We start from the raw sequence: 17,683 nt of genomic DNA on the forward strand, positions 1-17,683 counted from the left end.
GTATGTGCTGTTTATCTAATGGGGCGGTTTTGGTGTCTACCAGGTGTTTCAGGTGGTTGTTAGGAGTCAAAGGAGTTTCCTTTGCAGCTTTTAATGTTTTTATTTATTTTATTTTTTTTTATATTTCCACTTTTAAAAAGCCTAATTTTTCACTTTTTTTCTCCTTCCTTATGCAACAGGATTATATCTTATCTCAGAAATGTCTCCTGAAAACGAATAACTTAGTACTTACTGGCTGTTTTGATTGAAAATTAAATAAATTAAAAGCTTCTATATTTGTAACATACAAATTTATGTCATCATGTTATTAGGGTCTACAGAAACGTCCACTTTTCTATCTAACCATAGGTGTCACTGGTGTTACTGACCATCACTGGTGTTACACATAAGAAGGGTAACACCGGAGACATTTCTAATGAAAAATGCATTTCACAGAATAGCTACTACAGAACATCCAAACACATGTTGTCAGTCATGGAACATCCAATAAAATATGTATTCTATTTTTTTCAGTTACCTCAGAATAAAGTCGGTCACACCAGTGACGTCAGTGAGCTAAATGAGGAAATGTCTGGTAACTGAAAGACACAGTGGACTCACCATGAGCTTTTCCTCATAGATCCTCAGAAAACAGGTCAAAGGAAGTCAAATGAGGTCATCAGTGTGACTTTCATTTCAAAATAAGAGATTCTTTGTTACGCAGTAACACCAGTGACACGAAATAATATAAATATAAATAAATAATAAATATAATATAGATCATATTTATTTGCCATTTGTTTTCTTTACGTCATGTAAATCGTAGATTTCCTGGTCATGTAGTCAGTGTGTAGATCAGTGAAGCTGAAATAGCAGAAAAACCTGTTTTTTGCCTCAAAGCATGACTGTGAGGATGAGCTCTTCTGTGGTGCTTGGAATTCTAGATAATTGTTTTAAAAAGCAACGCTGCTAAAACGAGGCTCAGGAAGGTGTGATTGTTACAATAACTCATTGCTTTATTGAAAAATGTAAATAAATTGTAACCTTAACATGTTTGTGATATATCTCTAAATGCTAGGGATACAAAAATGGACGTTTCTGTAGAACGACCGATGATTACATATGATAAGTGTAGGAAAAACTCTAGCCGTCTAAGGCTTAACGGTAACACTTCATTTGAAGGCTACCTACATAAGGACTTCATGACGCATTCATAAGCATGAATAATGTGTTTATGAAGCACTACTTGACCATTTATTAAGTGCTTATGTCGGTTCTCGCCACCTGACATGATGTTTTATTAAATAATTGACATTGTACTGACATAATAAGAATAAACGTTGAGCATATTTACAGCACTAAACACATTTAAAACACTATACATAACTATTTATGTCAGCATTCCTAAGACGACATTGTACTGATATCAGGTGAAATATGCCTGGAAACCACCCCCTCTTCCCTCCATAGTATGGATAAGATGATTGATGCAATTATGTATAGGGTTTAAATGTTTAGTGCTGTAAATATGTTCAAGGTTTATTCATATTATGTCAGCACAATGTCATTTATTTCATAAAACATCTTATGTCAGGTTGCGAGAACCGACATAAGCACTTAATAAATGTTCAAGTAGTGCTTCATAAACACATTATTCAGTGCTTATGAATGCGTCATAAAGCCCTTATGTAGGTAGCCTTCAAATAAGGTGTTACCGGCTTAACTCTCAGCGAGAGCTGCAGAGAGCAGAGTGATCTTCAGAGAGCCGCTAAAATCACAGGCAATTAATATCACACTAAAGCGCGTGCGTGAAATGCAATTTCGCTGTAAACAGGAGCGAGAGGCCTTGTTAAGCACAAGAGACATGCGTTCGATTTAGTGCTGACTGAGTGACCAGGTCAAGAGCGGTACCCTCGGTATGATTCTCTTTCCAATTGCCTCACGTCGCCAGTCATTTCAGCTTGTTTTTCGCCAGCGGAGCTGGATCGATACCGGACATGTCTGACTGTCCCTCTGGCCTTGTGGTCACCTCTGTCCGACAGCCCTGCGGCAACCCGTGGCTCCTTGGCCACCGCGCACTGTAATTGTTTGGGATTTTTTTTGTTCTCGGTAGCATTTTCTCACCCGTCGTGCCGCTGCCTCTCACCACCACGGGGCACCCTCAGATTCACACCAAAGAGAGGCAGCAACAGCCGTAAGGCAGCAGTGATTGAAAGCAGCCTAGTGTCGCGCATAATAAGGAAAGGTTCATAGCTAAGCTCTCTGAACGGCGGCAGCCTGGGAGTCAGAGAACTTGGCTGCAGACCAGCAGGTTGTGGGATTTGATCCCTGCTGGTAAATTCCTGCCACTGCTATTGTGCCCTTGAGCAATGAACCTGAAGTTGCACCTTGGGGTCTATCCTTCAGCTGCCATCTGTAAGAGACTCGGGTCGAACGTTACATAATAACAACACTATCTCTAATACGCTGGACAAGAAACAAGATCTCTGCCTCATGAGCCACATTTTTAAAAGATATTTTTCAAATATTTTTTTTTGTTGCAAAGATAACCTGAACCCTGGCTTGGGCAAGGAGCAACTACACGAGAGAAAGGATGATAAATCAAAGACAGGCTCCATCCACGCTGATATGAATTTCAAATGCAGGCAAGGTCAAGAGAGGAGAGATGCGTTGCCGGCTCTACGCTACCTCCCACTTGTTGTCCTTGGTCTGTCTCTTGAGCTGAATGTTCCAGTTTTCTGCACTGACCTCAGCGCAGTGGGCTATCGTCATGGCAACGGGAGAGGACAGGCTTAGCCCAGGGGGGCCGTACGTGACCTCCGGACCCAGAAGGATCTCACACCTCTCTTCCGAGGGGGCACTGGCAGGGGGTATGGAAAGACAGAAAGAAAAGAAAGTTTAATATGAGTTTTGAAAGCTCTTGCCAAACGTCAAACAACAGTAAAGCAAAACAGGCTACCAGCATAGCAGTAGTAGTACGTGGATACCGATGTGACAATACAGCGACACATCAAATGTACGCTTGAACACCTTAAACATCTCTTAGAAATGCAACTAGACCTAATTTAGACAACAAGAAGTGGGAACAAGAAGTGCGCTGCTGAGTGCAGACACTCTTTAGGCTTCTATACGCCCATGGGCTCCCACGCTCAGCGAGTCTATTTTGTGCCTCTTGCCATGTGTATGACCATTTTGCTGTCTGTGGAGAAACAATTCAGAAACTTTTGTTTTTGTCATTTAATATAATTCCATTGTGTTCTACAAGTCTTTGTCTCACCCACGTCTTTTGACTTTGTACTTATGAGCATAAACCAAAAAAGGTTACATTCATATGCGCAAACAAAGATATTTAAAAAAATAAGAAGAAGAAGAAAATTCAGAAGCCATATTAAAGTGTACATAAATATAAAGGCTGCAAAGAAAAATAAATCAGGCTTATCCCAAGAACACTATACCCACAGTGAAGTACGATGGTGGGAGCATCATGACGTAGGGCTTATTCTTTGCAAATAATACTTCAACATTATTGAAGGGAACGCGAATGGAGTGGCGTTACAACAGATACTGAAGGAGAATTTAATCCCAGCGGCCTAGAAACTCAATCTGGGAAGAAGACGGACAGTTCAACAAGACAACGACCCCGACCATACAGCCAAAAGACCAGCTTCAAGAAAAGGTTAGTGTAGTGGGACATGATAAGGCCCTCATAATGCTCTTTTCAAGTCTTGACAAACAAGTAGTTGACAATGACTTAAATGTTTGGATGCTTATACTACATGATCACACATAGCTACAGCGAATTAGGCCTTTTCCAGAGCTTTTTCAATGCTCTGATTAGGTCACGCCAGTAGTTGGCAATCAGCCATCATTTGTTTCCAAGAGTCAAAATGCCCAATTGATCTAAGAATGATAGCCAAATATGAATGACTGAATATTATTAAGACAATAACATGCTTAGAACGAACTACAACAACATTTTAAATCTTTATTCACTTTCAAAAAGTCTTAATAAAAGAAGTGCAAGGGCTTTGGAAATGATTTCATTCAAATAAATTCATTGTTTACAGCATTATAAGATCATTATAGTGCCCCACTACATTAAAGCCTCACACTTTGTCTTAAGGCAGAAACGTTTTATTCAAAAATTACAGGGAGATTCATTTGAAAGAGGCCCCGAATGTTCTGTAATAACTCTCTCTAGGATGAAGCAATCTGAACCAAAGAAGTTCGCTACATACCTTGACGTATGTGTAATCAATTGCATGCTGGAAGTCTGCCAGAGACATGAAGGGGTACAGTGGTCTGCACCCGGAAGTGGCAAACAGCACATTGTTTGGTTGAGATTGCTTCATCCTAGAGAGAGTTATTACAGAACATTCGGGGCCTCTTTCAAATGAATCTTCCTGTAGAAGCTGTTTCGGTTCAGCACTTTGTTTCTACACCTGTGTTAACACTCATCTTAGGAGTCCGAGCCAATTTCAAACCAGTCAGCTCATCTTGCTCAATTTAAAAAAAAAAAAACAGGCAACACAAACCCACTGTGCAAATCAAATGTGCACCGCCAGAACTATTTCGTGCCCACAGACCACACACATCTGCCTGAACAATTACCCCAACTGCCAAGTTAGCAGTACCAAAAATCATTAAAGGCAGAGCATTTTGCAGAGGGGCCCATAATTCTGCGAGAAAGCTGTCGATTCTCAGAGGGCACCTGGGAGCAAGTTGTTTCCCGGCTGCTGCATATTCATAAGGCTTTGCTTATAATTTTCAGCGTATTATCATCGCCTTCCATCTTTTCCTTGCGACGGTGCGGCATGAAATAAAGCCCATTAACGAGGGAAGAGTTAACGAAGGCTCCCGCCTGTCATGAAAATTCAGGACAGAGGAAAACAAGAAGCCCTCCCGGTGTTCTTCGTTCCAGCAACCTCCGCAGAGCCACAAGTGAGAACAAGAGTCCTAGCAAATTGGGATTCATTATAAGGGGTTGAGGACGTGCTGATCGCGCCAAGTTTCCAAAGGGACACTTCTGCAAATGGGATGCCAAGCAATTACGCAACTTCAGATCGTTTTCGTTGGTCTATTTTGACTCTTGTTACTAGGAAACTAGTTCGCTTGACAAATTGTTCATATATGGAATACTTGAAGAGGAGCGTAAACATCGTAAGTGCCCTACATTGTTCAAAGCTCCCCAGAACTCGAGACTTTTGAGCTTGTTCACGTGCTTCATCTTCAAATGCATGCTGGCTTTCTTTATCCTGCTGAAGAAACCGGCATTGTTTCAGGTCTTTTGAGCCTGTAACGTGACTTAGTCTTCACTCTGGTGAATCAGTGAAAGCTTCTGCACCTCAATGGCACTTGAGACGTCCCGACTCGACGCGTCCGCCATCACTTTAATGATGCGGTAAGGACTCGAGAAGCTGAGAAGAGCCTGTCGACGAGCCGGGAGGAAAATCTATTCGAAAGACCTTGCGTAATATTTCTCAAGAGCGAAGCACTCAGGAAGGAGCTGTCGCTCAACACCCACAAAAGTTCAGCCACGATAAACAGAGGCTTGAGTCATAATTTCTTCCTCAATTAACGTTTCGAAACTGAAAGCGACTCAGGTTCGTGAGTCATTCCGAAGGTCTTAGGCGGGAGCGGTTCTTAACATCCAGATGAACATTTGTAAACGCTGGGCACAGATTACCTGGGTCTGGAGTGGCATAACACCTGCGAGACAGTATCTAAAACATCGCAACGTTTTTTTCCCCCTTCCTTTCCCCTTCCTTATAATTCCACTCCACATCATCGAGGGTCTCACGCTAGCACTACCCGAGGCTGTAATGAGGCACATTATTCAAAGTGACTGATGATTCATCCCCGCGAGACAGGCAGCCCGGCTCTGTGGCATTCTGGGACTCCGTAGGAGACACCAGACTTAACGAGAAATGAACAGGATCCATTAGCGGCCGCGCTACTTCTTATGGGGTCTTGCTTTAATGGATATCTGATAGAGTGGAGACGTGGGTTGTAATACCGCGACAACCTCTTTCAGACCTAATACATATGTTTAACAGTTGTATAATTAATGGCTTGACTTGACGGCTTTGTAAAGTCGGTAACACTTCGCTTGAACCCCGCTGCATAACATTGACATACTCATGCCATAAACATCACACAGCAGATTCCATTTCAGCTAAGAATTATATGGTTCTGTCTGCAGTCGGTGCAGCTTTGAGATATTAAAGATCAGTATGTAGTACAATCGTTCTTTGACCACTGAACGTTAAAAGCCTGCAGAATTTTTTAGAAACCTTTTCCAGGATGGACCAAACGCAGACAGAACCTTTCCATTCTCTTTACAGTTCTATCTGTCCAATAAACCCAAACGGGAATTTTGCTGATATTTGAACTGGTTTCAAGAGCCACATCGATGCCATAAGCATGTTGATTAAAACCCAGTCTACAGGTTTACACCAGGGCAGGGTTTCTCAATCACTGGGCCTTCAATCACCCTCTGGTGGTCCCCAGGCCAATATTGAGGGGGTGCCAGGTGTGGTCCATTCTAGGCCTGAGATGGCAGTTTGCCATCAAATTAGAATTGACTTAACAGTAAAAAGTATAAAATGTTTCCAAATGGACACAACACTAATATGAGGCCTGCAAAATCAGCACACCCCGGTGTTTTAGTTAGTTTTTTTTTTTCCACCTGCAACTACAGAACGAAACTGTTGTAGGAACATTCCACTTAATTTGCCACCGTTCTGTTGATATTTGAATGTTCGCTGATGCATGCGACATATTGCAGGTGTGGGTACACTCTGCTAAAAATTTCCCAAAAATGCGGTGAAGTAAAAAAGCATTTTTAAGAGTTTTGTTTTCTTCTGGGCTTCTTATTGACTAAAAAGTGGGCCTTGAGGTGGAAAAGGTTGAGAACCCCAGGTTTAGACTTTTTAGCATATGTGGACATACAGATGTCCAGTCTTTATTTAGCTCCTTAAACTTTCATTATTTGTGTAATAAAACTGTCCATTTCAGGGATTAAACCATGTTAACAGATAGAGGTGATAGTGTAGTGAAACACCACATACACACTAGTGAGCACACACACACTAGGGGGCAGTGAGCACACCTGCCCGGAGTGGTGGGCAGCCCAATCCGCAGCGCCCGGGGAGCAGTTGGGGGTTAGGTGTCTTGCTCAAGGACACCTCAGTCATGTGCTGTCGGCTCTGGGGATCAAACCGTCAACCTTCCGGTCACAAGGCTGGTTCCCTAACCTCCAGCCCACGACTGCCCCGATCAGGTGCCGTTTATTGGCGTTAAGATCAAAAGAAAAGAAAAAAAACAAAGAACAAAGCAGCGGGGGGGTGGGGGTCCTGTGAGGAGCGCGGCAGGAGGGGAAGTCCTGGGGAAGTCCAGGAGGGGAAGGAGCGCAGAAAGAGAGAGAGCACAGCAGTTAACACCCATGGACTCTCACACCAAGCTACTCACCGGACTGCGGTTCTGTGGCTGTTTAAGCTGGCATCGCCATAGCCTGGTGAGTGGCTACAGTGGCTGATTATGCGCGCCCAGGTGCAGGTGGTTTCTCGCCCCGCCCCCTGGGCCATGCGGTTACCTGCTGTCCAAAACAAAGTGCTGAAGGGGGCTGGCCACCTTCAGCAGCCCAGAGATCAGCCCGTGGCTGGCATGGCTCGGAGGAGCCGGATTGGTGAGACACATCGGTTAGGGAACATCTTGGAAGAAACTGTCTTACTTAAACCTCAGCTATCTGGTCTGGTCTGCTCTTTATTATTGGAGTGTATGGTATCATTATCTCTCTGAGGCCTTCGGACAGGAAGGTGTAGATGCCTATAAGTCTGGGAAGAGGTTTAAGAAGCCTTCCAAAATACTGGAAATCAATCATTCTGCTGTGCAGAAGACCAGCAGCTTGTCCAGCCAGGCTGTACCAGCAAATAAATGGCAAAGCAGGCCGTAAGATGTCTCAAGAAACCCTGTGCTGTCATCACGGGATTCACAGGTAGCTCTTGTCACCGCAGTGCAGGCATCTATCACCAATGTGCACCACGGATAACCCCTGGAACTCTATGCTATGGACAGACTAGTTAAAGACAGAGTGGTTTGGCCATCTATCATGGCAATTACCAATAATGGTGAACATGACACTAAAATCTGCCACGATAGCTATGACATCTTAATGACGTGGCTATGATAGTGCTATGCAGCAAGGTCAAATAAAGTGTTGCCATAAACTCATCTGCAATGATCAGCATTTACTTGCCACTCTCTGCAAAAACAAACAAATGAGCGTGAAAATAAATAAAGAATAAAATGCTGACACAGGACAAAAGCTTTGAAGCTTTCATTGTTTCTGATGGGCTTAAAATATCCATGTGCATTTCAAAGGGAATTCAAAAAACACCTGGAGACCTTTCGGGTGGATGCTGTGGTCGATTGTGTTTGGAGTTTTTAATGGATTTCTATTATGCTTCGGAGGGGGAGAGCGTTCAATGCGAACTATCTGGCTGAGCGAGAGGAAAATTCAATTCTCCGCTGGTCTCTCCTGGCCAAGGGGGGGGGGAGGTTGAGTGACAGCTCAGCGGATGACAGTTTCAGAAGGGCCCAAGAGGGGAAGCGAGGCACGACAGGAGAGAGGAGAATCGGTTTAAAAGCAGAAACCGGGACGGATTGAGTATCTGAAGAGCTATTCATATCCCAATCCGTGCACAGCCTGGTTCCTGCAAGCCCCTCATTTCTTCTTGTTATATGCTGTAATACATAGCATCAATGGGTGTGTTACATAAGGCATGAAAAAGGGCTAAAGAACATGCCTTTCACATGTCTATTTATGTCATCATAGAATAGCTTGGGTTGCAGGGGCTATGCTTTCTCTATTGACAATACTGCAGGGTTAAGTCTCTCAACCCCGAGCGTCGGCCTGATCGAAAGCTCCTTCTACGTCTGTCTGCACAATGACTCGGAACACCCTCATTTTGCGCCAGGCCAGTGTAATTGCTTCTCATCATCTCCTTTTTTTCTTTTTAAAGCTTTCTATGGAGTGGGCATTGACAGCCAAGCATGCCAGCTCTCCTTCAGGTTCGATGGAGGGGAGCAGCCAGAGATGAGTGGATGGCATCACAGGGATGTTATCCAGGCCGTGCAGCCATGAGCGGCACGCTGGGATCGAGGACCTTCCTGTACAAGAAGGAAAGTTTTTTGAAAAAGGAGTCAAAGCCGTGATTCCTAGGGCCGATTTGGACAGGTGTAGATTTGATTAGAAACCAGACAGTGCCTGACAAAATATTGGCTTTTGGGGCCAAGAACTGTGATAGTAGTTCAGCTTGAATTGACATCAGTCATGTACGAACATGAGTTATCTCCAAAGTGCCTTTTACAAGGCAACACATTTGATACCATTCTACTAGCCCAGTGCTAGTTTATGTATCATTTAGCCACACGTGTTGTCACCGTTCCAAAGTGTGGCTAATGCTGATGTAAATGTCCAAGTGATGATGTTTTGATTTGGGCTGTTTGAGAAAATGACAGTTCCTTTGTCCCATACGAATGTGCCAGATTGCATTACCGGCCTTCCTCTGGTGAAACTAATCCAGCTCCAATAGGGTTTATTAGAATGGGGACAAACGGATTGTGAAATTTCAAAACCAATCCAGCGGCTTGTCAAGATTTCTGCATGTGCAGAAAACATACAACATGCAGTAAAATTAAACATTACCTCTTGCCAGGGAAAAACAGTCCTGTTAGCTATAGATAACATTTCACTAACTTTATGACCACCTCCTTCTTTCTACATTCACTGTCCATTTTATCAGCTCCACTTACTGTATAGCTGCACTTTGTAGTTCTACAATTACAGACTGTAGTCCATCAGTGTCTCTGCATACTTTGATAGCCCCCTTCTACCCTGTTTTTTAGTGCTGACGACCCACATGGACCCTCACAGAGCAGGTACTATATGGGTGATGGATCATTCTCTGCACTGCAGCAACACAGACATGGTGGTGGTGTGTTAGTGTGTGTTGTGCTGGTCTGAGGAAATCAGACAAAGCAGTTCTGTTGGAGTTTTTAAACACTGTGTCCACTCACTGTCCACTCTATTAGATGCTCCTACCTTGTCAGTCCACCTTGTAGATGTAAAGTCAAAGATTAGAGCTCATCTGCTGCTGCAGTTTGTGTTGGTCATCCTCTAATCCTTCATCAGTGGTCACAGGGCGCTGCCCACAGGACGCTGTTGGCTGGACATTTTTGGTTGGTGGACTATTCTCAGTCCAGCAGTGACACTGAGGTGTTTAAAAACTCCAGCAGCACTGCTGTGTCTGATCCACTCAGACCAGCACAACACACTAACACACCATCACTACATCAGTGTTACTGCAGTGCTGAGAATGATCCACCACCCAAATAGTACCTGCTCTGTGAGGGTCCATGGGGGTCCTGACCACTGAAGAACAGGGTAACAGCGTATCAGAGAAACCGATGGACTACAGTCTGTAACTGTAGAACTACAAAGTGCAGCTATACAGTAAGTGGAGCTGATAAAGTGGACAATGAGGGCAGAAACAAGAAGGTGGTCAGGATGTTATGCCTGATCGGTGTATATACAATGAATATAAGGTGAGTTTAAGATGGACACGTCCTTCTGAAGAAGTCCAGAACTAAAAGTTAAACAAGCTGTCCCCAGACGTATTCTCACTTCAAGATCACATCTGCAAGATGATGAGTGGAAAAGTTCCAGAATTTAAGGACTGGGTGAAAGTGCCCCTTAATGAAACCATGGATGATAAAAGGGATGGGTTGGGTTGGTGAAAGATCACAACAGAGCTTTCCTCTTGCTTGTTAGGCTCGTCCAAACTTTGTTTTCTGCAGTAGCAAGAAGAACATTAGCTTTTCAGGGGTAGATGCTCAGGTACGATCAGCAATTCCACAAAAATACTGATAATAAATACTGTTTGTGTATTACAGACGTGACTTTCTGTTGATCAACTCAAGCGCTACAGGAAAAAAACATGTCTGAGATGATTAATTTCTGCTAAAATCAGCGTGTCTAAGCAGGTTCAGGTTGGGTTCAGGTTTCAAATTTAGCAGTAGTCAGGCCGGGTCTCAAACACACCCGTCTGGACTTCTTGTTATTTTATTTCTGTCCGGATTGGCCATGTCAGTGTTTTTGTCCCTGCTCCCCTGAGAAAAATACAGGCCAAATCACCTACAGTTTTCCACTGAACTCAGCAGCGGTCTGATTTAGTCCTGTCCGATTTTCCAGGCAGATGTCGCCTCATGTTTTAGTGTGCATTTCCATATTAGGCATGTCCCAAATCACAAAACGATGGATGCTCTGGAAGAGTCTCTCAGCCATTTAACTGGTCTCGATCTTCACCTCCATTTTCTGAAGGAGCATTAGTAGGAAAAGAAATGAAGACATCAGAAGACTGACAACCCGCAGCATGATTAAAGAAGCAATTATGATGGCTGCTAAGTATGCATTACTTTAGATTCACATGGGCACAGTATTAAAATTTTAGTTTTCTAGAAATAATGACCACCATCATATGACTATGGGTGATGTTCATAGAAAATACAACCCAATAGAAACTTGTTTGTGCTTTTATTACCATCAGAATGTGAATGTTTCATCACGTAAAAAGTGATGTTAATCCAACTGGAATAGGGCTATACACGCCTCAAGCTAGCTTTTCATACAGTGAGCCAAGAGACCGTGCAAAGTAAAGCATCCCACTCCACTTGCATCTGCCACCTGTTTGCATTATGTACAAAACTTTAAGGCTCATTGTCAGAGATATCACTGGAACAACACCCACCTGTCTAGAGTCTGTCCTGTCACTAGGATCTATCATGTCTAATGTGGTCTGCCAGTGACCAGTTGCCATTATTACAAGGTCTCAGTCCAAACCCTTCAATACATGGTTCCTCAGTGGTGGAACGAGCTGCCCAGCTCCAGTCACCATGCGGAATTCTTTGCAAACAGTCAAAAAGCTTCTATCCTGCTCTTTTGTGAATCATTTGATCCTATTACACTTGCGTATTTTGTCACAGCTTTATTTCTTAACGCACAGCATTACATCTCCTTTGCATTGTATATTGTTGAACCATACACTGCACTTTGTTCTTACCTCTTACAACTGCCTTGCACTGCTCCTGAAATATGCACGTGTAGCTGCTTGTAATAGCTTTACGCTTAAATTATACTTGCCTCGCTTGTAAGTAGCTTTGGATAAAAGCGTCTGCCGGATGAATAAATGTAAATGTAATGTAAATGCAAAGCTCTCGTCCCAGAAGAGAACAGAAATATAAAGTGGCAGCTTTTATGAACATCATGCCACACATCAATATATGTTTCCCAGGTTGCTTACATGCTGACTTCATGCGTAATTATGGTAAATCTCGTTGCACAATTAGGTCATAATGACAAGTGGGATCTTCAGAAACAGTTCTTGATGGAAGAAATGACAGTTTCAGTGGTTTACGGTAGATAATTAGTTACTTTAAGGGGAACTACAGGTATACTGTACACTGAAGTGCAGCACTGCATCCCTCAACCTCACTGTTTTGACACAATTATAACATGAATGCATTATACAACCACTGGAAATCGGGACCTGCCTAACCACTGACCTACAGTATACTAAACATAATTAAGGTAGCCTTAGATTCACTCAAAAGAGGCCCTGGATATTCTGTAATAACTCTTGCTAGGACGAAGCAATCGGAATGAAACAATGTGCAATGAGATCCTCAATACATGGAGTTTTAAACAAGTCGGGATGCCCCTGCGTCGGAGTGACGAGGTAGGCGCCGGACAGGCATTGCGACATTTAACCTCCGTTTGCAACTTCCAGGTGCAGACTCCCAGACCCCTTCATGTGTCAGCCAGAAAACGGAGATCACTTCCAGCATCGCATGTAAAGCAATCGATTACACGTCAAGGTATGTGGCGAATTTTCTGGGTTCATTCAGTTCACTTTATCCTAACGGGAGTTACAGCAGAATATTCGGGGCCACCTTCAAGATACATCATGTACATCCTCTAAAATAGGTCGGGCTTACTACTTAACAATACTGAGGTGTTTATCAAATCGGCTAGAGAGTCCTCCATGTTTCTGACTGTAAAGCACCTGTATGTAAAAGATTCTGTATTTATGTCTTTCCAAGTGGGAAACAAAACCTGGCCAGCATGTAGAGGCAGCGACTTTCTACAGCAGCCGTGTCTGTAAAAAAAAAGTTTTTTACATTTCCAATCTCACGCATGCAACCACAACTGCATCCCCTTGTGAGGAGCTGAAAGGCTTTGACTGCGGAAATCAGCTCTTATTTTCACTCTTACTTTAAAGTTGCTTAAGCCAATTAAAGGACACGCTATGTGGAAGCTCCACAAGGGGCACCCCCCACCCCTACCCCCAAAATGCAGGCACTTGTGATTCTACTCATGAGGCTGAGGGGGGAACATGATCGGTCTCTGCTCAACAGCCAGAGGGCTCCTGCAGAGAGGGCATGATTTGAAAGGAGCATACTGCAGAGACACTACTAGAGTACAGAGAGAGAGAGAGAGAGAGAGAGAGAGAGAGGGAGAGAGAGGGAGAGAGAGGGAGAACAAGGTGAAAAGTTTGGGGAATCGACCTTTTAAATGGTCAGTACCACCTAATGTGCATTGAGCTGGCATGTTGTTAGTAGAGTAGTTCTGTTTTTCTGGCATTTATCTCAGCTCAGAGAAGAAGAGGACAGTGTTCCTGCAAAGCAGTGAAAGACAGAAATGGACTGAAGGACGGAGGGCTGTATTTGCTCAGCTGTACGCTGGGGTCTCACCTGGACTGTGCTTGATTTATGAGCATGTACATTTCCCACGAAGTGTCCTCCGCGATGGCCCCATGGGACACCAACAGGCTGACTCCTACAGAAACAACACACACAACATCTGCCATGAACCTAAACACAAACAGGTGAGAACAAGTCTAATGTGCTACTATTCTGTGCCACCTCTTTCTGTAGGACAGCTTTCATGCAATTTCAAACAGTCTGCATATTAAAGAATGGCAGTAGCTCAGTGATCAGATTTCCCAGTGAGTGTGAACTCTTACTCTGATTTCTTTCCTTTTTCTCAGTCTGCACATGTGCGAAAACAGACAGCGGTATTGGAAATAAGCAAGCCACGATGCTGCGAGACACAGCAAGACACTTGGGGGCGGCACTGACACCAAACACGAAATAAAGGGTTTAAATATGCTTCATCTTCTAGATGATGCATGTTCATATTTTCAGGTAAAGTGGCACAATGTTTAAAAATTTTGAGTTTATGTCACGTCTTTTTCTGTGAGTTTATGGCTGGTTGCAAAGCACAAATCCGATTACTGCCTGACTCATGTTGACTCGTTGTTTCATATCCCAAGTACATATAAACAGACTACTGACAAAATCGGATTTCTTTGAGTTATCATATTATTAAGTGCATGTAAACACACTCAATCTGTTTATTGTATGCAATTATATAGTACAAGCCTAAAGTGGCCAAACTGGTTGATAAGCTCTTATGGGCATAGTCTTAAGTCCTTGAATCGCCAGGCACATTGCATCAAAAGACATCCTACTCAGTAACTCAAAGGGGGAAAATGGCTTTATGTTTTATGAGATGCCAGGTGGTTGCTAATGTGTTACGGCTATTAGTGTTGCACAGATACTGTATGAGTATCAGCGCCGATGCTGGCACTTAAATGCAGTACCGGTATCGGTGATGGGAATATCCATAACTATGACTGACACTACAAAACCATCTGCACTAGTAGACAGAGCTTACCAACATGTCAGAGGTGTGCAATAAAAATACATATGGCAGAATCTGTAACGGCAGTTAGAATGCTAACATAGCCGGTTGCCTGAACGGCTGAGCTGCTTCTTTCAGCTATCACTCATCTGCCGCTGTGTGGTCATTTACAGTCCGAGTTAACAGTATTGAGAGGGCAGCAGGAGCCTCCAGACTCCGGGTAATTATAGCCTTTAGCCTTGATTTAGCCTCTAGCACAGCAGCCTGCTTGCCGGGCCTGTTCGTCCCCTAGCCCCATCTACGTTGCACCTCTGTTGGTCAGGTGTATCACTCAGCAGTGGGGTTTCATAACCCGTCACTTAAACCAAGCCATAAAAACACTGAAAGTTGCTTATACTGACAGCGTGAAATGAGAGGTGCAGCGGGAGTGAACAAGACGCACACAGACAAACGGCTAACAAATCCTGGGTGGGAAACAACAGCTCTGTTTTTTAGCCAGAGATGCTGCTATGTGTTCTGTTCTGTTCAGTTCTGTTTTTAACAGTTTTGCACAATACATATATTTTATGTTTACTTAAACACTGTTCTTATTACTAATTATATAATAGTAAACATGAAATATATACACTAAATGAACCAAAACCCTTTTTCTTAAACATTTAATACATATAAATCAACAAGTAAAATGATATCTAGCCAAGCTGTGTGTTTTGTTTGTGATGCAGAACACACACTTTACCAAAATATTATATTTAAAAAATGCAACTGTATAATTATCAAAACTTACAGGTGAATTAGGTTAGATAGAGTATCAGTATCGGTGCTCTGTACTGGCCATTGCTTAAGGATCAGGTGTCGGTATCGGAAGGGAAAAAGTGTTATCGGTGTATCTGTAATTGCTGTGGTATCCCAGGTGGTTGCTAATGTATCGACATGTTTTTTTGCGATGTCATTTGCGGCAGTTAGATTTGATTTTTTCAACATACCAGCATTCATTTCTCATCCCGTTTGAAAGAACACATGTACGGAAGCCATGCATATAGAAATCAGGCCTCACTGGGGGATCCTGTTTTTCTTTTTAAAGTGGTTAACTAACAACTTTGCCAGCTTGAGCTCAAGTAAAAAAGTATTACTCACCTCTAAAGGTGTTATTAACAACCATCAAATAAACACTACTAACACTGCTCACTGCCATCCTCTAAATGCATGACAGCACAAGTCAGAAGTTGGAACTTTTGTTGTTTTGGTGAAAACCAGCGGATGAAAAGCTTAAATCATTGCAATGGCTTTAAATAGTGGTCATCAGGCCTAATGGAAATGCATCTACTTGCATTCTAATGTCAGGTCCTCTAGTATTAACTCCTTCGGACAACCTTGAATAAGGTGAACTCTAAAGTCACTGTATGAACAGTAACTGCCTGTATTGTTTGCATGATAAATGCTTTGTCATACCCTTCCAAACTTTAAGTAATGCACCGGTTAGACTTCATTAGACCAACACCTGCCATGCTGTGGGCTTTTTATTGGAGACGGCAGCAGAATGCTCATAAGATGCTGGTCTAGACAAAAGCAGGGTAGGATGGTAAATAAACAGTGATATATAAGAGGGTCTCTGTAAACATCTTTGCTGTTGCAAGAGAGCTTGTTGGGCTGTTAATGCTGCCATAGGAGAAAACAGAGGATATAAATTGAACTGCCCTTACATGAACACACCCACACCCCTGACTCGACTGTGACTCTAAAGAGGCCCCAAGTGCCTTGCAAACATAAGGACCTGAAAGAAAGCAGGCCCATCGGAATGCTGATGCTTATTATTCAGCCAGAAAACTCTGATTGTCTCACAGCACCAATAAGCCCTTTTGCAAAATCAGACATATTCCATAATGCTCTCTGTAATAGGCTTGGCACCGAAGCCTCTTCGCACGGAGAAAAACGAAGGCAAGTCGGAGCCCTCATTCCTAATGTTTGTGTAGCATGATTTAAACTCTATAAAAACATACTATTTAGCTAGATTTCCCAGGCGTTTGGTGTCAAGAGAGCTGCGAGGTCGCTGCTGAAAGGCACTGAGGCGATTCAAAGAAATATTGGAACTGTTAACCTTTAGACCCTCTGCTAAACAAACTCCGCAATGTTTGCTCCAGTATCCAGAAAGATTCCTCACACCAAAAGTCACGGAGGATATTTCTGAGAGTGCTGTTACTTTAGAAGGTGAAGCATTTAAGCAATAGTTCAGTCCTGTTTATACATTTTTATTAGCCAAGAAGTTTTGGAGTCTGAAATTCTCTTCTTTAATTTATACAAAGAAACATAATATCCTGCTATATCATATCCTGTGAGAAACAGCATAAGCAAGTCTATTGCTCTACAAATCCTGTATTGAGTGAATCGTGACTCACCCCTAACTGACTCAGGACTTGACTAGGACTTTTCACTCCTAACTAGCTCACAAATCGGCTCACACTCACCCTTAACACACCCATGACTCGAGTCAGACTCACCCTTAACTAGGTCACGAACTTAACGGACTTGCGATTCAGCTCAGACTCGCTCTTAACTGGCTTGCCACTTGACTTGGACTCGCCTTTAACTGATTCATGGCTCAACTCTCCCTTAAGCAATTCGCAACTTGACTCGGACTTGCCTTTAAATGAGTTGTGCCACGACTCATACTCACTTTTAACTGACTCCCAACTCGACTCTGACTCGCCCATAACTGACTCATGACTTGACTCAGACCCACTCGTAACTCGATTAACATTCACTCTTAACTCACTTGTTACTCAAGTCAGATCGGACTCGCCCTTAACTGATTCATGACTCAAGTAGGACTCTCCCTTAAGTGATTCGCAACTCGACTCGGACTTGCCTTTAAATGAGTTGCGGCACGACTCATACTCACTTTTAACTGACTCCCAACTCGACTCTGACTCGCCCATAACT

General features: G+C 43.1%; 1 protein-coding gene across 4 annotated transcripts in view; it reads right to left on the reverse strand.

The window, feature by feature from the left end:
• unc5db (unc-5 netrin receptor Db) overlaps positions 1-17,683 on the reverse strand; it is a 249,648-nt gene that overhangs the window by 40,333 nt on the left and 191,632 nt on the right. For all 4 annotated transcript variants that reach the window (XM_017709276.2, XM_017709277.2, XM_017709275.2 and 1 more), the window contains 2 exons: positions 13,792-13,876; positions 2,668-2,839 (listed from right to left, as the gene is read on the reverse strand). In XM_017709276.2, coding sequence (XP_017564765.1) covers positions 2,668-2,839; positions 13,792-13,876 — 257 coding nt within the window. The remainder of the gene's footprint in view (positions 1-2,667; positions 2,840-13,791; positions 13,877-17,683) is intronic.

This window comes from Pygocentrus nattereri, chromosome 20 (assembly GCF_015220715.1).
Source record: "Pygocentrus nattereri isolate fPygNat1 chromosome 20, fPygNat1.pri, whole genome shotgun sequence".
NCBI lineage: Eukaryota > Metazoa > Chordata > Actinopteri > Characiformes > Serrasalmidae > Pygocentrus > Pygocentrus nattereri.